Raw genomic sequence first — 27,298 nt, 5'->3', positions numbered from 1 at the left:
ACAGCCACCAGACTAGTAGCCACTGATAGACCTGTCCACCATGAAACTGTCTTAGCCACTTTTTGATAAATAATTGTGTAGCCATAGAAGTAAATTTTTGTCTTATCAGAATGATAGTGTCTGTTTTAGAGTCTTTTTTACTTTCTCCTTTAGAACTTTAGTCATTTTTTGGTATTCAGAGGCCCTAAACTGTAACTTAGCTTGTGCCTAAATTTGGCGCAGCATTTGTGAAATCATCTTTGAGTTTGATTGGCATCAACCAATATGCAGGCTTTTGCACAAATATCTCACTTACCCCTTCCAAATGATGAATATATCGGGGGTGGGGGGAGATTTAGATATATTGAGTAGCAGAGTAGGGGAAAGATTTACTAAGCATTAAAAATGTTTTTTTTTTTGGAAATCTGATGTTAGCTATTAAGAAATGTTTTACAGCTTCAAGGACAGTTAAATCAAAGACATCGGCTGCCAAATGAAGTTGTGTAATTGCTATCATGAGAGATTTGTCAAGGCTAAGTGTTTGTGTGTGTAGGTAAGGTAATATATATCCAGGAGAGTTTGGGGAGGGTGAAATCAGTCTTTCCACAAAGCAGCGAGATCACATTATTTATCAGAGGCATATTCCTGCTGAAATAATCTGGCTAAATGCTCCCCATTGTGCACTAGCCTGCACTACAGCAGGAGGGGTAGGAACCAAAGGGAACTGAAACCTAACCCCATCCGATCTTCCCTTCCCTTCCCTCATCTTTTTCAAGCCAGAATAAAACGAGGCACACATGAAAGGCAGGCAGAGTGGAGCCCAGATTGATGTGACCTTTATTATTTTAACAGCATCTTTCAGCACAATTACAGAGTTACAGGGCTGCAGTGCAGAGAACAGAGTTGGAGTATAAAATGACATAAATAAATAGAAGAGGAACCAAGAAGGTCAGCAGAAAACAGCTGGAATCAGGCGGTGAAGGGTGGACGTGGACGAAGGGTTCAGATTGGTCAAAGCCTTTTATGATTCAGCCACCAAACTTTTGAATTCTGAAGGAGAGATAAAGGTGAGGAAGAAAGTCTGTGGGAAGGCAGCTCAAATGACTGTAAATTGGATAGGCCAAGCATCCCAGTCCAGCTTTGGGATCTGTGCACGCTTCCAATTTCCGATGTATGCTAGCAAAAACCTAGGTAGGAGTGGGGAGTGATCATCTGTCAGACAGGAGCTGGGTAAGACAGGAGCTGGGAACTGCCTTGGGGTTGTTGTTTTTTAACAAAAGGCGGTATATAAATGCAACAATAAATAAAATAAATAAATAAGACAGCTTTCTCTCCGACCTCATTTAAATGCTGGGAACAAGTGCTGGTAGAACAGCACCATTCTTCTCTCCAGCTCCTGTCTTGCAGAGGATCATGCCCCCTCTCCTACCTAGGTTTTTGCTAGCATCCAATCCAAAACCAGGAGCATACACAACTCCCAAAGCTGGAGAGGATGTTTGTCCTCTCCAATTAACTATTGTGCGAACTGCCTTAGTAGTATATATACCACGTGAGAGCTTTGGTAACAGCATCATCCTCATCGCTAATGTTTTATGAGATCCAGTGTGACTCTGGAATGGATACAGTGGTCAGATTGCTGATTGCACTGATATCAGTGGGACAATAAAAGACAGTAAACACTTTAAGGTTTGCATTTCATTATAGAGCTGTAAGTCTCAAAAAAGCAACCCTACCATGGATTACTTGGGCCTTTCCAGACAATTGTTTCATTGCACAATATGTGCATACTCGACACCCTAAAACCTGCCTTGGATCACACAGGGTGTCCCAGCCCTCACTGACAGGGGTCCCACAGAGGGCGAAATGGGGGATGATGCTCATGTACCCTGCAATGTCCTTACAAGCTCTCTCTCCATAGTCCTATACACAGCACTTATTATAATGAGCATTTTGCTATGGTAATGGAAAAATCGGGTAGATCATATCTCACAGAAGTCTAATGTGTCTGGGGATGAAGGAGGTGTATTGTCTCTGAAAATGACACCCTCTCCTGACAGACAGATGGGGTGTGCATGTTGGTTGGGTCTAGTCCAGAGGAGAACTGGTCTTGTGGTGGCAAGCATGACTTGTCCCCATAGCTAAGCAGAGTCCACCCTGGTTGCATCTGAATGGGAGACTACATGTGTGAGCACTGTAAGATATTTCCCTTAAGGGATGCAGCTGCTCTGGGAAGAGCTTCTAAGTTCGCTCCCTGGCATCTCCAAGATAGGGCTGAGAGAGATTCCTGCCTGCAACCTTGGAGAAGCCACTGCCGGTCTGTGTAGACAATACTGAGCTAGATGGACCAATGTTCTGACTCAGTATATGGCAGCTTCCTATGTCCCTATGTTCCTATGACCATTGAACTGGGCCAAACCGGTTCAGGGGATATACTTGTATAGGGGAATCCAGAGAGAATTCCCCTTCACAAGTAAAGGGGTTCAGTTCTTAAGCTTGGGGGCAGTGAGAGGGGGAAATTACCCCTCGGCCAGTGCGGCTGCTGGAGTCATTGCTTGCCCTCCCAGTACCCCCCTTTACCAAGCTTCCCAGCTTGGCAGTTGCTTGGTAAAGGAAGGGGGCAGGGCCAGGAGGCGAGCAGTGGTGCTGGCAGCCATGCCGGCTGAGGGTAAGCAGTTTCCCCCTTTTGCCACACCGCCATTCATCCCAAACCGGTTAGGTTTGATCACGGACCGGACCACCCTCAGTTTGGTCCATGACTGAATCTCCAAACAGGCCCTGGTTCAAGGTGAACTGGTTTGGGATGAACTGCCTGTGCACACCCCTATAGACATAGAGGAAGCCTAGAGATTTGACGTTATGGTGTGGAAACAATCAATGAAATGGGAGACAGGGCAGCTCCCAGTACTGTGGCTGAACTCAGTTGCTCCTTCCCTCCTCTCTCCTCCCACCGGCTATAGTGCTCAGGACTCTTGGTATGCCACATAACAGCTAGGGGACAAGACACATGAAGTGCCATGAAGAAGGACTGTGTGGCGAAGCTGCAGTCAGCTAACCAGGGGCAAGCATTAGGTAGGTTAGGAGCTCCTGGGCTAATCTGAAGTAGCTCTCCAGTTTGAGGCCTGCTTTTCCGTCCGTCCCTCCGTCCCTCCCTCTCTTTCCAGCCAATACCGAAAATCTGATTGGCTGGCTGAGTGGGGGTGGGGATGCCTAAGCCACTTTAAACCCCTCCCCCCATCTTCAGGGTTGCCTTTCCTTTCTCTCCCATTATTTTCTCTTAATTTCTCCCCCACGCCAAAAAAAAAAAAAAGCAATGGCTTTTCCTCCTCCCTCCTTCCCTGCATCACAGTTCTCTTGGAATTTGGGAGTTTTGATGCTGAAAAATCCCTTATTCTGCCAATGCCAATGGCGCCTCTGTACCTTCAGGACCGCCCCTCCCGTCCAACTTTGACCTGCCCTGTGAGGTCATCTCAGGTGGGCTTTCTCAGAGTTCCGGGCCCGGGCTCGTGGGAGGCCCTTCTCTGTCGCAGTCCCCTCCTTATGGATACCTTGCCTCCTGAGATTCGTAATGCCACCTCCCTTCTGTCCTTTTAAGAAGCTTCTGAAAACTTATCTATTTTGTCAGGCTTTTAGTTGTTGTTGTTGTTGTGTGTGTGTGTGTGTGTTCGCTTGTGTGTATATCTTTGCTGTTTATGTAAACTGCCTCGAGTCTAAGGAAGTCAGGTGGTCAATAAATTTGCTAATTAATTAATCAATCAATTAATTTTATAAAAATGTAAACTTCTGGTTACTTCTTTGTAAATGGCTCTACCTCCCCAAGCTGCAGTTTCATGCTATTAGCTCTCAAGGCTTTAGCCAAAATTTTTTTTTAAAGCTCCTGGAAGCCTTACGTCTGCCCACCCCTATCCTAGATTCTCACTTCAGTTGGTTCTTTTAGAGACAGAATGTGAATCTCTGGGTTGCAACCTGGAAACCATGTCCATTGTGGGGGGAAAGGAAAGAGAATCATTCTCTGTAAACCACTGTCTGGAGAAAGCTTAGGCCAAGGCTTGGGAAAGGGCCACCTGATTGCATACAGAAGGTCCCAAGTCCAATCCGTGGCTTTCCAGGCAAGGCTGAGCAAGTCTTGTCTGGAATCCTGGAGGGCCACTGCCTACTGAGCTAATAGTCGGACTCCCTAAAAGGCTGCTCCATATATTTCACAATGCAGTTCCCCTTACTGGAGGGCTTTCTTTCTTTCCCTGCTCCTCCATGCCTCCCCAAGCTTGAATTCTCCAGGAGAGGGCTGGCACCTACCATCAACGCCGATTTTGCCATCCCCGTCTTTATCTCCAGCAGCCATGAAAGCCTTGGTTTCTTTTTCAGACAGATCCCTGGCATCAGGGGTAAAGCCCTTCAATACAAACCTATGAACAAGAAGAATTTAGAAAAGGAGAATCTGGTTCCAGAGACCTGATACTTATCTCATTTTTAAAATGTAGGTATTTATTTTAATATTCACCTTTATCTACTGCACCTGTTCTACCAATCGGTGCTCAAAGCCCTTTACAACCTACAGTACCATACAATAACACAACATAACATAATTCTATTTTAAAACATTGAGGCTATTCACACGATTGAAGAAAATCGGGCTAGCCTCCGTTAGCCCAATTTTCTTCAATCGTGAGAAACACCGGGCGGTGGTTCTTGAGCGGCTAACCCGCTCAAGTAGCCTGCCCCTTAGCCCGGATTTGCGGAGTGCGTGCTCCACAAACCCAGGCTATTGGATCGTGAGTAGCCGCGCGCCATGGCTACTCACAAGGAAACACCCCCCCCCGGAGGGGAGGTGAAAAGCCGCCTCCTGGCTCTGGGCATGCTCACGCAGGTCATGCTGGAGCTTGCGGGGTCCGATTGGCCCCCACTCCCCCCAGCCCCCACTGGCTCCATCACGGAGCCTGCAATTGTGTGGGCGGCCAATTTGGCCACGCAGGGCTCCCTCCCCGCTCACCGTCCCAAACCGGGTCTCACTGATCTTGAGACCAGCAGTGTAGAACAGCACTGAAATAATAGCGTTATTGGAGTTTAACCTTATGTGGGGGTCTGGCAGAAGAAATGCATCTCCCATAGACAGTAGGGCTATTCATACATTACACTGAGGTCATTCACACAATCAAAAACTGTGCTCTATCCGGGTTTGGGAGCTGTGTGTGCTCTCAAATTTCGGTTGTGTGGAAACAAGGTAAGAGGAAAACTTGGGTAGAAGTGATTGTATGGAAGTAAGGCAGGAAGAAAAGCTACCCAGGTTTTCCTCCTACCTTGCTTCCACGCAATCACTTCTACCCAGGTTTTCCTCCTACCTTGTTTCCACACAACCGAAATTTGAGAGCACACACAGCTCCCAAACCCAAGTAGAGCACAGTTTTTGATTGTGTGAATGACCACAGTGTACGCACACACAATCTGTGAATACTGTTCACAGATTAAAATCATCAATAAATCAAGTAAACAGATTGTTGATCCGTATGCATGTACAGTTATGCAGACATTACTTTCTGTACAGCAACAAAAACAGGTTGCTTGCCTGTAACTGGTTATATCTGAGTGATCTGTGTGCATTCACATATAAAGTAATGTGCCTGTGCAGTAGTCTTCCGGGTAGAATTATCATGCTCCTCGCAGTGCTCATTGGTCCCCAGGGTTGCTAAAGTGAATGCATGAACAGTCACTGTCCATGTATTCTCTGTAGTGACCCTGGGGATGAGGCCTCTCAAATGTAGGGCACTTATTGGAGCTCTTCTCACAATCAGTGAGAAGAGCTCCATGGAGATCTGTGGGGTTTGACTCGTTCTCCCTGCAGACAACTGAGCTCTCTTCCCCGGGCGGGCGGGCAGATCGCCCGCTCAGACAGTTGGCTGAGCTCCCGGCATCTATGGGGGTTGGAGTGCTGGGATGTGCCACTGTGCGCCACCCCACCCCTGGAGCTCCGATAATGTACCACGTGAGTGTGCAGTGCTTTATGGGGATCCCCCCTCCTTCCCCGAGTGCAAGTAGCTGCAGCTGACACACGATTTAAAAAAGGAGGTAATGGGAGTGCTTGCTCCCTTAACCTCATTTAAGAGGGTGGCTACTTAGGCAGGTTTGCCGCCATGTAGCCACCAGGACCGGGCCCGATCCTGGTGGTTCACATGAGCATGCACAACTGGGTTGGGCTCCCTTAGCCCGGTTTTGCACACGCATGTGAATAGCCTCATAATGAGATATGTGACTAGCCCTACTACCTATTGAAGATGCTTTTGTTCGGTTCGGCCCAATGCAAGACAGCAGTGGAAGGAAACTGTAACTGCTTGAAATAATGACCGAAGCATCTGAAATGAAGCTTTCTCTAATGAGACATGTGTACATCAGTGGAATGTGTAAACAGCCTTACTAGAGAACCATCTGTTGAATGTGTCTGCTGGGACTCTCTGGGAAAGCAGTTTCCTAATCTGCCATTAAAAAAGACCTATGACTAGGGGCAAATCGCCTTACTTCCAATGGTGATGGTGGTCCATAGATAAAGCAACAGCCTGCCTGTGGATCTCAGTTTATGTGGGTGGGTTTATTATATATGGGAGAAGGTACTCTCTAAAGCATCCCAGACTCAGACATCAGAGGGATTTAAAGGACAACAGCCAGCAGTTGAATTTAGCTTGCTATGGACTAGTAGCTTACAAATGGAGCTTACAAAGGACTGGTGTCACATGCTCTCTGGAGCTAACACCTGACAATTATGCATCCTCATTGTGGACCAGCTGAGACTTCTGAACTGTCTTCAAGGTCCACCCTATGTACAATACATTACAGAAGTCAAGTCAAGAGGTGACTCTCGCATGCATGACATGTCCCGGTCTCTAGCTGCGCAAACCTATCCCTTATGGGAAATGTGATCCCTATCAAGAACTGGCATTTCCTCTAAAGCCTGGTCACCAGAGCCACCCACCACCAGTATTTCCATCTTGTCTGACCTGAGCTTCAGTTTATTCACTCGCATCCAGTTCATAATTGAGGCTCGAGCACTGGGTAGCGCAGGCAGGAGCAGTTCACCCTGTCCTGGCTTGTGGGGGTGACCTTCCTAATGTCACCAAAAAGGAAATTGTCACATGAAGCTACTGCAGGTGGAAGAAAGTCTCACTAGGGAAAGCTCCATTTCAGAAGCCTAGCAGCTATTTCAAGCAATGTTACAGATTCCTTCCACCCGTTCTCTTTGGAGAATATTCTACTTTTAAATGTTTTCCCCAGGCGCGTCTCAATGCAAGCAGCAGGGCTGTAGCCCAGTGAGGGCAGGAACTTCAGCCACCCCCTCCCCTGGATTTGGACAGTTAACATTCCCTTCCTTGAATGTTCATCCTTCCCTTAAAAGAAAGAAGTATCTTGCCATTATACTTTGCGGGGGGGGGGAAGGGGGGGAGATACAAGAAAAATTACATGTAAGCCGTATTCAGCTCAGTCATTCAATAAGAAAGAATTGGTGGGTACTTGGCATATTATATATTTTAAACTAAGATGAATCATTATTAAAATGATTTAATGCATTAAATAGCTTTAAGCACATTAGAGTCTTTTCATTTAGTTTTCTGCTATTTTGAGATAGGGCAGCCTTCCAGTGAACCGTTTTTAGACGGTTTTAAACCACTACTAACAGTAGTGGTTAAAGTGCTGGATTAGGACCAGGGAGACCCAAGTTCAAATCCCCATTCAGCCATGAGACTTGCTGGGGGACTTGCTGGGCCAGTCACTTCTCTCTCAGCTCTCTCTCTTCTTCTCTCCCTACTTCACAGGGTTGTTGTGAGGAGAAACCTAAGTATGTAGTACACCACTCTGGGCTTCTTGGAGGAAGAGCGGGATATTAAAAAATGTAAAATAAATAAATAAATAAATAAATAAAAATAACTACCTTCCTCACCAAACATCTAGCTGGAGGCTTAAACTGAGACATTTCACAAAATCTTCGTTTCAGTTAAGTGACTGGGGCTGAATTTCAACAATGAAAGTATGAAGCCAGATCTATCACATCAGGGAGCTGGTGTTGGTGGGTGCTATCTTTTCGGCAGCCAATTCACAAGACCAGTAATATGATGGCAGCTTAAAATGTCTGCATACGCTGGCTTCCAGCAACTGTTGCCACATGTAGGATCAGGCTGTGTGGCACTTTAATATTACCCACATTTCAGCTGTCCATGATGGCGGAGAAATTTCAATCTTTGCTTACATTAGTTCTTCCTCCTCAATGAAGCCACTTGCATCTTTGTCCAGAATCTGGAAAACTTTCTTCACTTCTTCAGGTTTCTTCTTTTTCAACCCCACCAACTCAAAGAACTTCTTGTAGTTAAAAGATTCGGCAGCTACAGGAAGATAAATTGAGTGAGAAGACCACTGAGTAGGTTGGTTACGTTACCGGAACAATTAGCAATTTTCTCCCCTTCAGGCTCTATTCACTTCACCTTGCAGGAATCATGAGGCTGATTAACACATGCCTATCCCAGCAGGAAGGTGGGTGGGTGGGTGGACTCAATTATGACAGCAATGAATGCACCACTGAGTCTTCTCAACCACTTCAAGGCTAGTCATTTTTGTGGATGCCATTGCATGGCTGCTGGCATAGCACTGTTTCAGTAAGACGGAAATATGGCAAGGACTATCAAGGAAACTACTAACTTGTGTGCTGTTGTCTTCAATCATGGATACAATCCTGTTCCTCAGCAGAGTCAGCATCAATGAGAAACAAGTTCCAAACTTTCAGCTACCCCCATTGGAATGCGATCAAGGAGCTTCCTATCAATTTCAGACACTAAGCAGCCATTGGTGGGCTGGTGGGTTGGTTACTACTACAGTTCATGGACCTAAAACTGTACATAGATTTAATACTGGAGAAACAAGGAGTCTCTTCCCTCAAGGGATGCACCGTCTTAATAGAGGAAGGCTTTCAGAGGTGTTTAAAAAACAAACAAACCCAGAACTTTCAGAATGTCAAGAAGTTTTTTCAGAATGTCTAGAGCTGTTTGGAATGTTCGGGACCTGTTTGAACCAGAAGTAGGAACTCATGGGACAAGGGGAGGTTCTGGGGTGAGGTGTGGCAGACCTTAATAGGCAATAAGGTAGCAACTAGGGCTGAAGCTGCAAAATTTCAGAATACTACTACTAATAATAACTTTGTTTATTGGCCACCCATAACAATTGTCCTCTGGGCAGTTTACAAAGTAAAACAAGATAGCTCCAAGGAGACAATGGCAACAACACGAGCTCTACTCAGTTGTTATTCAAATGGGGTACAGCCAGGGTTTTATCACACATTGGGTGGCCTACTGCCCTTTGCCGACCATGGCAACTGTGCTGGATGGGCCCATGGAGGACAGCAGCCGGCTGGCAAGAGAGGGAGAAAAGGAGGGTCAGGTGGTGGGCCTGAGGCAGCAGGCCATCCCACGGTGCGGGGCAGCCAATGGCAAGCTGGTAGTGGGGGCACTGCAGAGGCAGTGAATGCCGGGGCCTACAGTGCCTTCCTTCCTCTGTGGGGTCCCGAGTGGCCCCCTTTCCCCATTGGGCTCCAGGCAGCCCATGTTCTTGGGACGTCAGTCAATTATAGATCCACTCCACTCATGAAAGAGCTGCCACTGGCCACTAGTAAGGATATCAGTTTGCACCCTTGACTACACCTCATCCCCCCCAAACTACTGATATGCCCCCTTAGGCAGAGAGGAGATAGGGCTATGGAAGTGAGTATTTAAGCCTCACTGAAATCAAAATGCCTGAGGCACCTGCCTTAGCTATGGAAACATCTCGGAGAACCTGCACCACCACCTTCTCCCTCCCTCCCCATCCCCTCCCCATTCCATGGAACCAGACTAAGAGCCTTCTGGTCTCCCACCAACTGTCCAGAGCATAAGTACAGAGCCATGGAGTGTAGTGATTAACCTGGGACTGTGGGGACCTGAGTTCAAATCCTCACTCAGCCATGGAGTTCACTGGGTGCCCTTTGGCCAGTCACTCTCTCCCAGCTTAACCTGCCTCACAAGGTTGTTGTGAGGATAAAATGAGGAGGGAGAGAAGGATTGTGTATACTGGCCTGAACTTGGAGGAAAGGCAGGTTTAAAAATACTAACTATATATGTAATATAATGTGCTTTGGTGTTACAAATTAAAACCATATAGTGGTTGCACTGATTAATATATAGAGCAAGGATGCACTGGTGCAGCAAGAGAGCATTCTAACAAAAATTCACTTTTGCACTGGTGCAGCAGGGAAGCAGTTGTTTTGTATTCCCTTCCCTTCCCCAGGAAGCCCTTTGTGCCTGCTCCAAATGTGTCCCTGAGGGCTGCACAACCCTCAGGGACATTTTTTCTGGTGACATAGAGGAATTTGGGGCAGGGGGGGGGATGAAGAACTGTTACTTCCCCATTGCATTGATGCAGTTAGTTGGGAAGTTCTGTTAGGCTGCTCTCACCAGTGCATCTTTGTTCTGTACATCAGCCAGTATCATGGTCAGCTCAACATAAAGTGGAGGCATAACATTTTAACTTTCCTGGGGTGGCAAAAACAACCCAACAAAAACCCCTACTGTCTTAGTTTTCATATTTTATAATGGTCATAAGCCCTGTGCACCTAAGGAGTGGGCAGGACAGAAATAGAATAGCAGTAATAAATAGCACCTGAATTCACTCCGATTTAGGACAGTTACCCAGAGACTGCTAGACTGCAGCCCCTCTGTTGGAGTTCAGGCCGATCCCCCGCCCCCACCCAGGGCTTCAGAAGCTTCAAAGCCTGTGAAATTGAACAGCGGATCATCCTTCTTGCCAAGGGGTTTGAATCCAAAGGCGGCGCTAGGGAAATCTAAGGCAGTGACCTCCAAGAAGTGCCCTGATTAGGCAGGACTGAACGCTTTGCCTTTTCCCTTTGGACAGCAGCAGCAGCCGCCGCCGCCTTTCTCCGGGACCGGCGCTGCACGCAGATCAAGAGAATGAATGAATGAATGACTGAAAAGAGGCGGCGCGCGAGTGTGTATGTAGGGTTTGTGTTGGAGTGTGCGGAGACAGTCCGTTCCTCGAGGACTCCCTTTCTCCCTCTGGCCCATATTTCCCTGGTGCTGCTGGAGTAGTGAACAGCCCACGAATCAAGAGGTTTTCTACTATTCGTGGTGCGTTCAGTTCTTCGGCTGCTGCTGCGATGCATTTCCCTCGGAGCTCGCTGTGGGCTTGCAAGGTCATCGCATGGGCAAGGAGGAAATGAAGCGGTGGCGGCGGCGGCCAAAGGGACATAGCGCTGGTTTTAGGATTGGAGTGGGGAAGGGGCACTGTTAGCATTCCCAGTGGGGCTATAGATAACCAGGGTGCGGAGAAAGTTGCTTAGACAAGACACAGAGAGATCCCAGGACGATGCAGGTTCCTTAGGCGCCCGGGAGTGTGAGTGAGTGAGTGAGATTCCTTGGAGCTTCTGAAGCCTGCGGACTGCTTGGTGAGGGGTATCTTGCCTGATGCTACTCTCTGCTTGTGATCCGGATTATGCAAGCGTGTGTGCATGCGGTGGTGGGATCTCTTGGAGAAGGGGTCGGACTCGGACTTGACAGTCCTCCCTTATTCAGTTCAGACCCAGGATACTGTATTGCATTGTCAAGATATATCTTGCGTATTGCCAAAGCAATGGAGCTGTGGCTCAGGGGTGGAACATCTGCAAAAGGTCCCAGATTCAATCCCTGGCATCTCCAGGTAAGGTTGGGAGTTGGAACAGACTCCTGCCTGAAACCGTAGAGACCAGCTGCCAGTCAGTGTAGACAATAATGATTCAGATAGACCAATAAGGCAGCTTCCAATATTCCCAACAAGGACGGCAGCTTCCTTCGAAAAGCGGGGAACTGGGTGAGTTATGACGGATAGTGCCTCACCAAGGGGGTTGTTGGGGCGGCACTTGCTAGAAGCTGGAGCTCTGTGTGTGGGTTCACAGAGGAGGCTGAATCTCTCTCTGAAACTTGTGGCTTATCCCACCCTGCCCACAATCCTGAACCGGCGGCAGCAACTGCTGACCGCGGCACGCTGAAAGGGAAACTGCTGCTGCACGTGAAGTTTTGGGACCCTTGCGGCCACCCCAGCCCCCCCAGTTCACGAAAGCCCGTGGATTCTTTCAACCCCTCTTCTGCATTCTGAGAAGCAGAACCTTGTCCAGAACAGAGCAACACTGGGACAAGTCTGGCGCGCGGATCCTTGGGAAGAAGATGGGGAAGAGAGAGGGAGGGAGAGAGAAGGGGAAGAGTGAATGGTGGGGAGTTGGGCGGGGGGAGTCAGTCGCGCTGGTGGAGACCGAGTCTTGAAGGGCGCTGCCAGAATGCCAATCATCATGCCAATCGCTGGGACGGTTCATTTGTGCAACTTCTCCGCTACGTGCCCGCAGTGGCTGCCAGCTTCCCTCAGGGGTGAAATTAGTGGGGCCCTGCGATCCGCGCAGCGTCCGAAGGAAGTTAGCAGAGACGCCTCATCCCGGCGCTTCTAGCGGCTCAGCCTTGCGTGCCTGCTTCGCGCGCTTCACAGCCCAGCCCAGCCCTTCTCCCTGCTGCACCCTCTGGTCCTCCTCCTGCCTCCCCTCTTGAGCGGCACTTTGAAGAAATCTCCCCCCCCCGCCTGCCCCCCCTCGCCCCCATCCCGGGGCAAAGGAGGCCCCGCCGCCGCGGCTTACCTGCAAAGGCTCCCACCGCCTTCTTGATATCCTCAGCGTTGAGCACGTCAGTCATCGCCATCCTTGCAACTGTTGGAAGAAGAAGAAAGGCAAAGTGCAGTTAGAAAGATTTCAGAAGGAGGGGGCAAGGGAGGGAGGGAGGGGGAGGCGAAAGTGCCCTTCTTATCATTTCTGCTCATATGACCAAAGCTGCAGTGCCGGGCGGGGATGGCACACCGGGAGAGGGCTGGAGTGGTGCCAGCCACAAGCAGCCGAAGAAGTGCCACCAGGCTCTCTGAGAGGCTGGCAGGCAGGCAGGCAGGCAGTCTGCAGACCCCTCCGAGGAGAGAGGGATTGTTATGGCGGGGAGGACAAGAGATCTGTGGATCGGCACGTAAGGGTGGCGAGGGGAGGTGGGCCAGACAGGCGAGGGAGGGGTCATGTCAAGGTCAAGCCGTCGGCCCGCTGCAGTGCAAGTAGAAGTAGTGCTAGGCCGACTGGATGGATGCAGAGGGGCTTCGGAAAGGTGAGCTGGTCTTGTGGTAGCAAGCATGACTTGTCCCCATAGCTAAGCAGGGTCTGCCCTGGTTGCATATGAATGGGAGACTTGAGGTGTGAGCACTGCAAGATATTCCCCTCAGGGGATGAAGCCGCTCTGGGAAGAGCCGAAGGTTTCAAGTTCCCTCCCTGGCTTCTCCAAGATAGGGCTGAGAGAGATTCCTGCCTGCAACCTTGGGGAAGCCGCTGCCAGTCTGTGAAGACAATACTGAGCTAGATAGACCAATGCTCTGACTCAGTATATGGCAGTTTCCTATGTTCAGCACATTTGGACTTCCATCCTTCTTCCAGGGAGCTCTGGACAACATCCTTGAGTCTCTCCCCCTGGTATCCTTGAGAGAATTCTAAGAGCTAGTCATTGGCCCCAGGACACCCATTGAAGAGGTGAACCCAGGCAACCCAGGCAAGCCAAAGTCCAAAAATCTATCCTAGGAGATATGTTGTTGGACTACAATTCCCATAATCCCCAGGCATAAGGTCATTGTGGCTGGGGATGGTGGGAGTTACAGTCCAACAATATCTGTGGGGGCCCAAGGTTGAGAACCCCTATGAAGCGCGGAAGCTGCCTTATACCGATTCAGACCCTTGGTCCATCTAGCTCAGTATTGTCTACACAGACAGGCAGCGGCTTCTCCAAGCTTGCAGGCAGGAGTCTCTCTCAGTCCTATCTTGGAGATGCTGCCAGGAAGGGAACTTGGACCTTTCTGCAGGCATGAAGGGTTCCGTACATTTGGTTAGCCTAACTTACGCCATTTTGCTTCTGTGACCATGCTTGCATGAAACTTTAGAGTAGTTTATTGCAGCAAAGCAAGCCGTGGGGCTGAGCCTGAACTATGTAGGTCACGAAACAGGGCTCTCTGTGTAAACCACAGACTAACAGTTAGTTGCTGACAGGTGCAATTGCTTCAGCCTGAAAATCTCAAGGAGAGGAAAAGAAAGGTCGGGGCCATTGCAAAGGGGCAAATCTATGAAATGTATATGATAATGTATAGGAAAACAGAGCAAGCTTGAAACAGCCAATAAAGTCACCTTGCTGGGGGGAAACGGCATGAACTTGTTTACTCAGGGGTATAAGAATGTGTGTGACCCTTTGCCGGCGCACCACTCCCTGCCTGCGTGCATTGAGTGAGTCCCCAGGTTGCTTTGCTCAGCTGAATAAAGGAACTGAAAAGGATCTCCCTCTTGTCTCCTGTTAATCGGCAAGTATCTTACGGGGACGGGGGCAGGAGTCCTCCTTACCCAGATGAGCTGGGAAAGGGACCCCAACAGGCAAGCATGTAGATGATCTTCCTAAAGTGACCCCATCCCCTGAGGGGAATATCTTACAGTGCTCACACATGTTTCCCATTCAAAAGCAAGACAGGGTGGACCCTGCTTAGCAAGGGGGATGATTCATGCTTGCTACCACAAGACCAGCTCTCCTCCCATAAGAGGAGGAGACCCCCTGCTCTATCTATTTGTCTTGTCCCCCTTTAAAAATCATTTAAGCTATGGCTTGAAGTAGATAATTTCATAAGCTAATTCTGTGCTGCGTGGAGAAGAATTCTGTTTTGTCTGTCCTTAACCTACTGCCACTCAGTTTCATTGGGTGACTCTGAGCTCTAATATTATAACACAGAGAAAATGCTGCTTCCTCCACACCACTCATTATTTAAAAATCTCAGTCATGCCTCACTTTTTCTAAACTAAGAAGTCCCAAGTGCTTTAGTCTTTCCTCACAGAGAAGGTGCAGAAAGGCCTATTATTAACTCCTTGATCATTTGGGTTGTCCCTTTCTGAACCTTTTTCAGTTAAACGATATACTTATTTAGGTATAGGCAATCAGAAGCTCATGCAGTAGTCCAGATATGACTGCATCATATATTTCTATAAGGTGATTATGATCCCATCTATTTTCTTTTCAATCCCTTCCTAATAATCTCTAACATGAAAGTTGCCTTTTTCATTGTCATTGATCACTGCATTGATATTTTTCACATCTCCAAGATCAATTTCCTGAACAGTCACAATCACTTTGGACCCCATCTATATGCACATGGTTGGATTTTTTTATTTTGGTTGCCCTCTTCTGTCCCTCCATTGTGAAAACTGTCCATATATTCCTGTCCTCGGCTTCTAGTTTGTTGACTAGATAGCAGTCCATAAAAGGTTTCTTCTAATTATATGATTGCTAGATTTACTCAGGTGCTTTTGATGAGGGAATTGGTCAAAAGCTTTTTGGAATTGGTCAAAAGCTTTTGGAATGACCCAGGCCTCTCAGAGGCCAATTGTGCAGGTGTGGCAGCCTCCAAAATGGCCACTGCACCGCGGGGGAAGAAAGAGCCAACTGAACGGACTGGTTCGGTCTGCACTGAGGCCGGCGTGGGGAAGGGGAACCTCCACGGATCCCCCCGCCACCTCCAACAACTACCCCAGAGGGAGTAAGTGCCATTAAAAAACCCTTTTTTAGTTTAATAAAAAAGTCCACTAACCCCTGAACAGTCGTTGGGTATTTTGTCCAGGGCTGGACCAAACAGAGGGTGGTTTGGTTCAACCCCAGACTGTTGAACCAAACCGGCTCAACGCTGAACCTGTTCGACATCAAGCCGGTTTGCACATCCCTAATTACTTAAGCAGTTGTTAAGTTTTGTCTCATTGCCATTAGGATTCAAAGCAAGAGTGTATGCGTATATCTGAAGTCTATAAAGTTTACGAATAGCTGGAGTACCAATTGTTATTGTTCGAGCTGCATGTATATATTTCTCTGGTCAGCAACTGTAAATAAACTGAACGGATCTATTACATTGTTATTACATTACATTATATACATACAACAACAACAACAAATATTTATATACCGCTTTTCAACAAAAAAGATAAATAAGGTGGATCCCTGTCCCCGAAGGGCTCATAATTTAAAAATAAGTATAAGACAGACACCAGCAACAGTCACTGAAGGTACTGTGCTGGGAGTGGATAGGGCCTGTTACTCTCCACCTGTTAAATAAAGAGAATCACCACATTAAAAAGGTGCCTCTTTGCCCAGTTAGCAATATATAATATTATATTATTACATCTTCTACTTTGACTGCAGCCTGCTTCCCTGATATTACTATTATTTCTTGTTTACACAGTCAGACAGGTGTTATTAACTGGTTTGTTTTATCCAGACATCGAGTCCTTCCCAAGGACCTGGGATGCCAGAATTGTATTATCAATATTGTTGTTGTTGTTGTTGTTATTATTATAGGTATCGTCACAGAATATAGGCTGTTCCCAGTAAAGCTGCTTCTTGTAATTGGCTGATGGTGATTTCTGTGGCCCCTATGGTGTTGAGGTGCTCTTCAAGGTGTTTTGGAATTGCACCTAGAGCGCCAATTACCACTGGGATTATTTTGGTCTTCTTCTGCCACAGCCTTTCAATTTTAATTTGTAGATCTTTGTATTTTGTTATTTTTTCCTATTTCTTTATCTCCTATTCTGCTACCACCTGGTATTGCTATGTCGATTATTTTAACTTGTTTTTCTTTCTTCTTGACTACAATTATATCTGGTGTATTGTGTGGCAGATGTTTGTCTGTTTGTAGTCAGAAGTTGTTGTTGTTATTTCTTGTTTACACAGTCAGACAGGTGTTATTGACTGGTTTGTTTTATCCAGACATCGAGTCCTTCCCAAGGACCTGGGATGGCTGAATTTTATTGTCAATTGTTATAGATTTCGTCACAGAATATAGGCTGTTCCCAGTAAAGCTGCTTTTTGTAATTGGCTGATGGTGATTTCTGTGACCTCTGTGGTGTTGAGGTGCTCTTCAAGGTCTTTTGGAACTTTCTTTTTCTTCTATTTCTTTTTTTCTTCTATATTTTCTTCTATTTCTTTTTCTTCTATTCTGCTATCCCCTGGTATTGCTATGTCGATTATTTTAACTTGTTTTTCTTTCTTCTCAACTACAGTTATATCTGGTGTATTGTGTGGCAGATGTTTGTCTGTTTGTAGTCGGAAGTCCCAGAATATTTTTACGTCTTCATTTTCTACCACTTTTTCAGTTTTATGGTCCCACCAATTTTTGGCTACAGGTAGCTTGTATTTTTTGCAGATGTTCCAGTGTATCATCCCTGCTACCTTGTCATGCCTTTGTTTGTAGTCAGTCTGTGTGATCTTTTTACAACAGCTGATTAGGTGGTCCACTGTTTCATCTGCTTCTTTACAAAGGTGGCACTTGCTGTTTGTTGTGGATTTTTCAACTTTTGCTGTTATTGCATTTGTTCTTAGTGCCTGTTCTTGCGCAGCCTGTATTAAACCCTCTGTTTCTTTCTTCAAGTAACCATTCTTAAGCCATTGCCAGGTCTTGGTGATGTCTGATTTTCCACTTATATTGTGCAAATATTGACCATGCAGGGGCTTATTTTTCTGCTCAGTTCTTGACTTGTTCTTTCTTGTAGGCCTGCTTTCTTTCATTGGTGTTGAATAGTTTCGCGTTATCGACCATTTTAAGTGCATCTTCTTCACTGTCCTTGATATATTCTTCAAGGCCTCTTTTCTACTGTTCTACATCTACTGTTTGATGGACCTGCAGCTTTCCTCTTCCACCTGAGCTGCGAGGGAGGTATAGCCTATTGACATCACTGTGGGGGTGCAGAGCATGATTGATGGTCATGATTTTCCTGGTCTTACGATCCAGCGTCTCTAGCTCTGCCTGGGTCCAGTCTATTATTCCTGCAGTGTATCTGATAACAGGTATAGCCCAGGTGTTTATGGCTTGTATGGTGTTCCCGCCATTGAGTTTGGACTTGAGGATTTTTCTAACTCTCTTGATGTATTCACTTCCAATTTTTCTTTTAACTTCAGTGTGTGCGATGTTATCAGCCTGGAGAATGCCCAAGTATTTGTAATGTTCTTTCTCTTCCAGGTTCTTGATGTTGCTTCCATTGGGCAGTTCTATTTCTTCTGTTTTTCTTATTTTGCCTCTGTTCATTATTAATGCAGCACACTTGTCTAGTCCAAACTCCATTGCTATATCGCTACTGAATATACGGACAGTGTTTAGCAGTGATTCGATTTCTGACTGGGACTTTCCATACAACTTCAGATTGTCCATGTACAGCAGATGGTTGATTTGACTTGATGTTTTAGATGTTTGGTATCTGAGGCCTGTTTTGTTTAGTATTTGTGAAAGTGGGGTCATGGCGATTACAAACAACAGAGGGGATAGCGAGTCCCCTTGGAAAATGCCTCTTCTAATGCTAACCTGTCCAAGTGTCTCGCCATTGATTGTTAACTGTGTACTCCACATGCTCATTGCTTTTTTTATAAATATCTGAATGTTTTTGCTGACACCAGTTGTTTCTAAACATTTTAGTATCCATGTGTGAGGCAATGAATCGAAGGCTTTCTTGTAGTCAATCCATGCAACACTTAGATTTGTTTTTCTTCTCTTGCAATTTTCTATAATCATTTTGTCAATCAGCAACTGGTCTTTTGTGCCTCTGGTGTTCAGGCAATTCCCTTTCTGTTCAACTGGAAGCTGTTTGTTAGTTAATAAGTGTTGCATCACTTCATCTGCTATTATTCCAGTTAATAATTTGAACATGGTTGGCAGGCAGGTGATCGGTCTATAATTACTTGGAACTGCACCTTTTGTTGGGTCTTTCATTATGAGATGAGTTTTTCCGGTTGTTAGCCATTGTTCAACATCACCGCCTTGCAAAATGTGACTGAACTGTTTTGATAGTTGTTTATGAAGGCTTGTTAGGTGTTTAAGCCAAAAGCCATGCAGTTCATCGTTGCCTGGAGCAGTCCAATTTTTAATTTTCTTTGCTCTTTCACTTATTAATTCTGGTGTTATTATTAGATCTTGCATTAGTTGGTTACATTTTTTGACCTCTTTCATCCAGCCTGCTTTTTTATTATAATCTATTGGATTGTCCCATAATTTCCCCCAGAACTGCACTGTTTCTTCTTTATTTGGTGTTTCTACGTTTCTTGCAGTTTCTCCTTCTATGCTTTGGTAGAAACGTCTCTGATTCGACTGGAATTGGAGATTCTGCCTGTGTTGTGTAGTTCTGGCTTCATATCTGCTAATCTTCTTTGACACTGCTGTTATTTGCTGCTTTATTATTTCCAGGACTTCTCTAATTTTCCTTGAATCTAGGTGGTATTTTTGGATCAGATACTGTTTGGTGTTTTCATTCTTCAGCTTCTTGTCTTTCATATCTTTCAATTTACTAGCATCTGATCTAAGCCTGGAGATTTTATTTTCTAATCTAATCTTCCATTTAGGTGATGTACTGCTTTTTTTTTTTTTTTACAGGTCCACTGATCTTATATCCGAGCTCTTGTGTTGTTATTGTTGCTGCACTGTACATTAGTTGGTTTGTTTCTTGCAAATTATTGGTTGATATTTCTGCAAGTGCAGCATTGACATCTTTTAATGCCTGAGCAAGTTGTTTTTTGGCAACTGTTTTTAGAGCGGGAAGTTGAACCCTGGTGGTTGTTTGGTTCATGTGCTCAGTTATTTTTTGCTTTAGTTCTTGTTGCTTTTCTGTTAAATGGCATTTGGGTTTTTGAGGTGAAGGCAAAGGGGAGGTTGCCTGGTTTTGATTTTGAAACAGTTCAGCAACAGTGGCATCCTCGATTTCCAACACCTCCTCCACCTGCGCCTGAGCAACTTCTTCAATTGGTGGTAATTCTTCTTCCATATCTTGAGCCTGTGTTGCTCTTTGCAGTTCTTCCAGCTCAACTCCTGTGAACACTTTATTTCTTATTATGAATCTTCTCTGGTCTGCTAGCCTTTGTTCTGTTATTTCTGTATCTGGATGCTTCTCTTTCCAGATTTGGTACATTCTTTTTAAATAACCTCTTCTAGTTGGACAAGACTTGTAATAGCAGATCATTATTTCCTTGTTGGCATTTTTCATATTTTTTTTTGGTTAAGCGACGTTTCTTCCAGTAACTTTGCTGTCTTCAGCCCTGGTTGCTCAACTGAAGATCCTGAGTCCTGTTGCCCACTTGCCACCAGATGTCCAGGGACTATAGCACCTGTCGCGGTCCTTGTTGACCCTGGCGACGACCAATCCGGTATAGATTTATTAAAGTTACGTCTCACCATATTGTTGATGGGAGAAGCACTCTTTGTCTGGCTCCTCTGGTGAGACCTGTCCAGTATGGTTGGACCTCTGGCATAGCTCTCACCTTCCTCAGAGCACACAAGCCCCACAACCACGCCAAGGTAGTGCCTCACTGGGGGGTTGTTGTTGTTGTTGTTGTTGTTATTATTATTTACTGTTTAAGGGGACGTGGGTGACTTCAGCACTGCCTATGTAAATACCTGCAATGTGGGCGCAGCTGCAGAATGCAACTTCATAGGAACATTAGGAAGCTGCCATATATCGAGTCTGACCATTGGTCTATCTAACTCAGTATTGTCTTCACAGACTGGCAGCAGCTTCTTCAAGATTGCAGGCAGGAATCTCTCTCAGCCCTATCTTGGAGACGCAAAGGAAGGAACTTGGAACCTAGATATGCTTCCCAGAGCGACTCCATCCCCTAAGGGGAATATCTTACAGTGCAAACACTTCTAGTCTCCCTTTCGTATGCATCCAGGGTAGACCCTGCTTAGCTTAAGTGGACAAGTCATGCTTGCTACCACAAGACCAGCTCTCTTCCAGCTCTCTTTTCCAACATCCATTGGAAACAACGGGCATCATGCAACTGCATGCACAGAGCCCTTTTTGCTGACTTCTGCTGCCCTGCAATGCAGCCCCATTGCAGAAGTTTGCATGCATGCAGGGGTGTGAGTGGTGCTCAAGCCACCAAATCCCCTTGTGCAGCATTTCAGCCATTATTATGGTTTTACCATTATATTTCCTACAACAAAGGCATTTTACAATTGGAACAAACACAAGAGACCCTGCCTCAAAACTTATCACCTAAAATACATGACATAGTTAGGCAGTTAGAATGGGAAGGCCTCATTGAAGAGGTCAGCAATGAAAAGAAAAAGAGAAAAATCAGAGAGCGCCTGGGGGAAAAGATGAGGTAAGAAATCATTTGAATGCAGACATAGAAGTAGCACATACTGCATAATATCAACATTAAAAGAACTCCAAAGATAAGGACTGATAAAAGAGAAAGGATGAATACAAAAAGGAGCAGATTTACCGAGGTGTGGCTCAATTAAAAAAAATTGTACCAGAAGATCAAAGAGAACAGGAAGGAACATACAGCTGAAGAAGAGATGAAAGATAAGGCGGTAGATGTGAACTAAGTGATTTAAAGATGAGAAGCAGAATTTTAAATTTGATGCAGAACATAAACTGAAGCCAATGAAGCTCGTGGAATACCAGGGCAACAGGGACAGAAATTAAGGTGCACACCAACTTTTGCTTAGGACCACATGCCTATTAACATTTTTCTCCCCATCTTAAGATAATCCTTAGCATTTTAGTAAAAGTATGCCCCCAGGGCAATATGACTTTTTGGGCCTGGTATTTCCACGCACAGCAATTCTATGAAGGAGCTTCCTCCTCACGTCTAGTTTATTGGACTCTATGCCCCTTTGGACATGCAGAGCAATACCACCCCCAATATATCCAGCCCCTATTCCACTGATTCTCTTCATCCCACCAGGTTTCTGCTATGCTCACTAGACCCAGGTCCTCTTTTAATACTAAGCAGTGCTCCCACCCCTCATCTTAACCCGGAGGCTTCTGACATTAGCATGGATACACACTACATATTGTATCCCCCTCCAACTGTTATTTTCATGTACCGTTTCCCCCCCTGCTTTGGTCTCCTTAAGTGCCCATAACAGCCCTTCTGCAGTTGTACTGATTTAGCCTTATGCAAGGGAAGTAAACAGCTGAAGGCCAAATGTGCCAGGTTCAAGTGGGTACTGTATCCACTGTTTGCTTGGGAATGGACACCCTGACCAGCAAATGGAGCCAGCTGTTTTTAAATGGCATACAATAGATGTGTAGATATGCAAATTAATATGCGAACAGGCCTTTCTGCTGATGCAGATAGGCTCATGGGAAGGTTCTGACTACAAAGGACAGACACTGGCGGAGCCACCATAGTATGAACAAGCCCAAATAACACGGGCTGCCACACTTCAGGGGCCATGCCTCATGCCCCAGCCACGCCCTCAACATCAGAAATTCGGGGCGGGGGCATGCACCCCGTTTGCAAGTAAAATCCAGCTGTAGCAAGGCTGGAGTGGCTCTCCCTGCTAGCCACTCTGGCTGGATTTCCCATTTGCAAGCAAACCATGCCTCCTGCATCTGACATCAGACGCTGATCTGATGTGATGTATGGGGCATGGCTGCCCCCCCCCGCCCGGCGGTGGCAAGTTGTACCTGGGCCACCACTGGCCTCCCTCCACACTTGGGTACAGAAGTGCTTCCCAGCACTCTGAAATCAATTCCTGGGAAGGCAGTGCCCATTTATTTTATGGCCTCCACTAAAAATGTAACAAAGGGCTCTAAGAAAACCCAGATAGAAAGAGACCATCCATGTTGGTAGCAGCGTAGGTCAGAGCTATAGCAGACAGTCAGGCGTCAAAGCAAAGGAGAGCTAATCGGACAGCAGAACTGTGGCTTTTCACAGCCATTGCCCTGTTGGTGTCTGAGTTTGAAAGCAGAGGTGCAGTTTGAAAGAAAAACAGCCAACAGTGTTGCGGATGCAACTTGTGCATCATGTATTGCCTATGCAGCCTGTGCCACAATAAACATAAGCCTTCAAAGCACACTGGTGGCAGAAGAAACAAAATCGAGATGGGGCACAGAAGGGACAAAGTGCATTTCTGGGTGCGTGAACTGTGTCCCATGTTAGATTTCAGAAACATAAATCATAGTATATTTCACATTAAGACTCTCATCTGGAACATATCTTCTCTGCAATAAATCCTATTGATTTTGATGAAGTTCATTTAGGTGATGCATACTTTATTTTTATATTACAAGCATTAGCCATTAGCCAACCAAATTCAATAAGGAAAAAAGCTCTCAAACAAGCTGGATTTCCCATGTAAACACTCTGAGACTGAAAGAGAAAAGCACTCTCTTTATGAAATATGAAAAGTGCCTTTCCTTCAAGGGGTCCAACAATGGTGAGGGGGCAGGGGGTGGGGGCAACTACTAGCCTGAGGAGGTGCTTCTTGCCCCCTCTCTGTGTCAAGGCATCTCCACACTGTGGTTTCTGCTATGTTACCAAAGTTTCAAGGGGACAGACTTTCATAAGTTGGGGAAGCTCAGGGTGAAATTGCACTCACTCTCTTGTTCCAGGTATGCCCTTGATCAGGTCAAGAGTTCAAACCCATCTTCTCAGACACATTGAGAATGCGGCATGGAAAAATGCTATTGTGGAAAAGCAGGTGCTGAGTGGCCCTTCTCCTGTCATGGCTAGATGTGGCAAGATGAGCCTAGTTTTGTTGTCTTGCCCATTGCAACATCCTCCCTCTGTCCAGTTTGCAATCCCACTTTTACAGGAAAATAAACTCTCTTTTGAGCCCAACCAAGATTATTGCAGACAGAGCAGCATCGCTACTGTACTGCTGGTCCAGGACAAAAATGGGCAGCACAGTTCAGGGAAGGCAGAATCCTACTGGGTCAGGGAACGCTCAGGACTTGGAGGAGGAGAACTCTTGACAGCTGGTAGGCAATGTCCAAACATTGTTTTGCCATGCTGCTGTTCCTCTGCCTGGTCCCAGAGAATACAGTATGCCGGGTAGGCTAAGTCACTGCCTTGCATTACTGTGCGAAGCTTTCCAGCAACAAACCCAGAACTCAATAACTGTATGTTATTGTAAACCGCCCAGAGATGAAAGTTTGGGGCGGTGTACAAATTCGATAAATAAAAAAAAGATAAGCTCTTCACCTGACAGAAAAGCTGCCCTAGTGCAAAGTGCATCTCACTTAGAACTGCCCCAGTCCCGCAGAAACAGTGTGCCTGTGATGGGTGCAACTACAAAAGGGGTGCAGGTGGGCAGTGCAGACGCTCCCCCACAGCGTGCCTCCCTACAGCCCCCTCTCTCGAGTGATTTCAGTTCTGTTAGGGGACGCTGCTAAGAGCCTCCTCCCACGAGTCCCTTTTTGCCGTTAAAACCGAAAGCCTTGCAGCAGACCCGGGTTTTAAAAGACACTGATCCAGGGGACCGACCATAGCGAGCGGAGAGGGAGTCCTGTTCGCCCTTCTCCCTGCCGGCCCCTCGGAGTGAGGGCGATAATAATGAAGAAAACAGGGAGGGGTGGAACTGGGGGGAGGGCCTCAGGAGCTGGGGGGCCGGGTTCTTGGAACCCATCTCCTCTATTATAGCCACACTCCTGTGCGGATCTATCGCTTTAGTCTGCGGCAGCCCACGGGCGTCCCAGCTAGGTTCGGCCTCTGTCCTTCTCCTTCGCTGCGAGGCTGCGGAAGATCGTGCTGGCGGGTCGAGGGCGAGCGCTTCTTGCCCAAGAGAGCTAGAGAAGTGTATTCGGTCATTGACCAGCAAATGCCCAAGAGGGAGTGGGAGCCCCACCAGAAGGAGCCGGGGGTTTCTGTGGGCGCAGCAGCAGCAGCTGTGCCTCCCTCTCTCTCCACTTACACCTGATACTTTTTGCCTCCAGTTGCCGAGGTCTTGCTCAGCAGCAATCCTTGGACTCAAGACGCCTGGCTCTTCTTCGGGGTGCGTGTGTGGCCAGGTCTTTCCCTAAGCGGCAGCAGCCAGAAGCGGGGATGGCTGCTTGTTACCCTCCGCCGTGACTCGAGTGCACACTTTTGCCAAAGATGCGGCTGCTGCTGGATGGTCGCCCCAGTGGGGAACTCGAGCTCGGCAGCTGTCAGAGGAAAGGACCCGGCCGTCACCAGTCAGGCATCCTTTGTTAGCCCTTCTTCTGCCGTGGGCAAGCCTGGCCGCGCCAGCAGGCGAGTCGCTTGCAAACGCTGGCCGAGAAGATAGCAGTCGAAGGCCAAGATTAAGGAGATCTCTCCCTCCCTACCCCGCCCTCCTCCTCCTGAGGGCAAATCTCCCACTTCCGAGGTTAACAAGAGCCCAGTTCGTACCTGTTCAGCGCAAGGACACACAATCTGTGTACATTGGACGTTATCACACAAAGAGGAGCGTTAGAAACAAAAAGAGTAAAAAAGAGAGAGAGAGAAAGCCCCCAAACCGTTGTTTTAAACAGATCTGCACACACGCGCGCGCGCACACACACACACACACCCCTATTTATTTATTTATTTATTCTCCGCTTTGGAAACCTTTGTTGAAAAGCGGTATATAAATAGTCTTCCTATTCGAGAAACGTTGTGCTTTTTGATTCTAGGAACTTGAAAAAGCAAGGCAAAGTTAAGTCAGAAGTATGAAGAGGGCTAACCGGGACCCCGCCATATCAACCCCCTCCCCAAATAGACCCATCTTGCAAAAGGCATGGCGGGTTTCTGCAACGAGGGCTGGGCTGCTAAAAGGAAGCACCGCCAACGTCCTGTCTCTGAAGCTGCTACTCTCCTGGTGTTGTTGTTTTTAAATACTCCTGAGTTGAGCCGCTTTGTGCAAGTCACAACCTTACTTGAGGCTGGAAATGGCTCTTTCTGTCCCTTCCCGATCTCCTCGCCGGCCTGCCTCTCCTGAAGCTCACCCCCCAGACTTTGCAGACTTCACGAAAACACAACAGTAACCGGGGCGCAGGCACAACAACTTTCCGCCAACTGCCGGCCAGCCAAAACAAAATGAACGCTTGTGCAAGTGTCAGGCACATAAACAGACTTCGGGAGACCAAACCAACCCTGGCCGAGCAGCACAACTCATAAAACGCCCCGGCAGCCGGCAAGCAACGCCTAAACAACCAGGATGCAAAGAAGCATCGTTCTCAGCGGTCACGCCAGAGGCCCCGAAGACTCAGCAAGAGACCATGGCGCCCGCCTACAGATACGCGCTTTCCATCCCCGCTCATTTTCTGAGCTTCCCCCAACCACATCCAATAACCCAGACGGTCTCCCCCTCTCTGAAGGGAGGAGTTGCTCCTCCTCATAGGCTTTCCTCTGCTTGCAAATCCCTGTTCAGAGGGCGATCTCATCCCGTTCTCTTGGAGTTTCCAAGTACAAGAAATGCCCCGCGCGGGGAGCAGATGCCAGCCAGCCTCTCTTCGCCTCTCTCTCTCTCTCCTTCGCCATAGCCTTGTAGCCCATCTACACACTACGTGCCTGATTTTTTTGGGGGGGGGGGTTCAACTTTTTGCACCTCCACCCCGGTCCGAATCCGAGTCGTTCCCTGGAACCGGGAGCTGCTCTTTCCTATTCCCACATTGGGCCGGATAATTTCTTCGTGCAATGCCCCTGTGTAGTCACATCACACCCCCTCCCCCAATTCTCCGTCCCTTTCCTCCAAGCGTGGTCCACTCCCCGCTCCCCAATCCGACCCCCCCCCGCCACTCCTCCCTCTGCCGAGCCTTTCTCCTTTTGATTCTTCCTTCACCTGTTGCGAGCTCCTTGCTGGGAATGGAAAGACGCTCCCAAGCTTCTTCTATGGCGCGGGAGAGTCATTTGCCTGTTCGATTTACTTTGTGTTTGTTTCGGGCTGCGGTGGGAGCTACTGTGTGCGGAGATAAAGAGGGATCCTCGCGCCTTTGACCTCCCTAGGACCACGCACAATGCCCAATGATCCAAAGCTGAATCCATGATCGCGGTAAGGAAAGGTGCCGGACAGGGCTGCTCTTCTTTCCCCAACCAAAAGCTTACCTGTCGAGTGTTTGCAGGACGCACCGAAAAAGGCTGGTGGATTTTGGAGGTGCTCACGGGAAGGTGAAACCGCGGGCGGGAACCCCACTTATATAGGCTCCTTGCCTTTTCTATTTCGGGAAGGCGATGTCCCCCTCCTCGCCGGTGTCAGATACTCAGGGACGGTGGTGGCAGTATCACGTTTACCTTTCCCTAACTAATCAAGCGGCACTATTAATAATCCTTGGCACCCACCTTCCACTTGCTCCCGAAACCTATTACATCGGCACTCTGCCGGGACGCTCTGATGAAACTTCCATTTATTTGTCCCAGGAGTCGCAATGACATCCCGTCGCTGCGTGGCTATTTAAACCGTGTGCCAAGCGGATGAAGGGAGGAATTGATTGGATGTGCCTCGGAGCAGACCGGTGTCA

The 27,298-nt window shown here is 47.2% G+C and overlaps 1 protein-coding gene across 1 annotated transcript; it reads right to left on the bottom strand.

Annotated features, from left to right (window-relative positions):
• Window positions 1–799: 799 nt before the first annotated feature.
• Window positions 800–27,040, bottom strand: PVALB (parvalbumin). Its single transcript, XM_053251306.1, has 5 exons — window positions 26,886–27,040; window positions 12,656–12,724; window positions 8,207–8,339; window positions 4,273–4,382; window positions 800–1,029 (listed from the first exon to the last, which is right to left on the bottom strand). Exons 2-5 carry the CDS (start codon window positions 12,714–12,716, stop codon window positions 1,001–1,003), a joined length of 333 nt encoding a protein of 110 aa, XP_053107281.1. The 5' UTR covers window positions 12,717–12,724; window positions 26,886–27,040; the 3' UTR covers window positions 800–1,000.
• Window positions 27,041–27,298: the final 258 nt, after the last annotated feature.

The sequence above is a fragment of the Hemicordylus capensis genome, chromosome 5 (assembly GCF_027244095.1).
Source record: "Hemicordylus capensis ecotype Gifberg chromosome 5, rHemCap1.1.pri, whole genome shotgun sequence".
Lineage (NCBI taxonomy): Eukaryota > Metazoa > Chordata > Lepidosauria > Squamata > Cordylidae > Hemicordylus > Hemicordylus capensis.
This window is presented reverse-complemented; position numbering and strand designations above follow the sequence as displayed.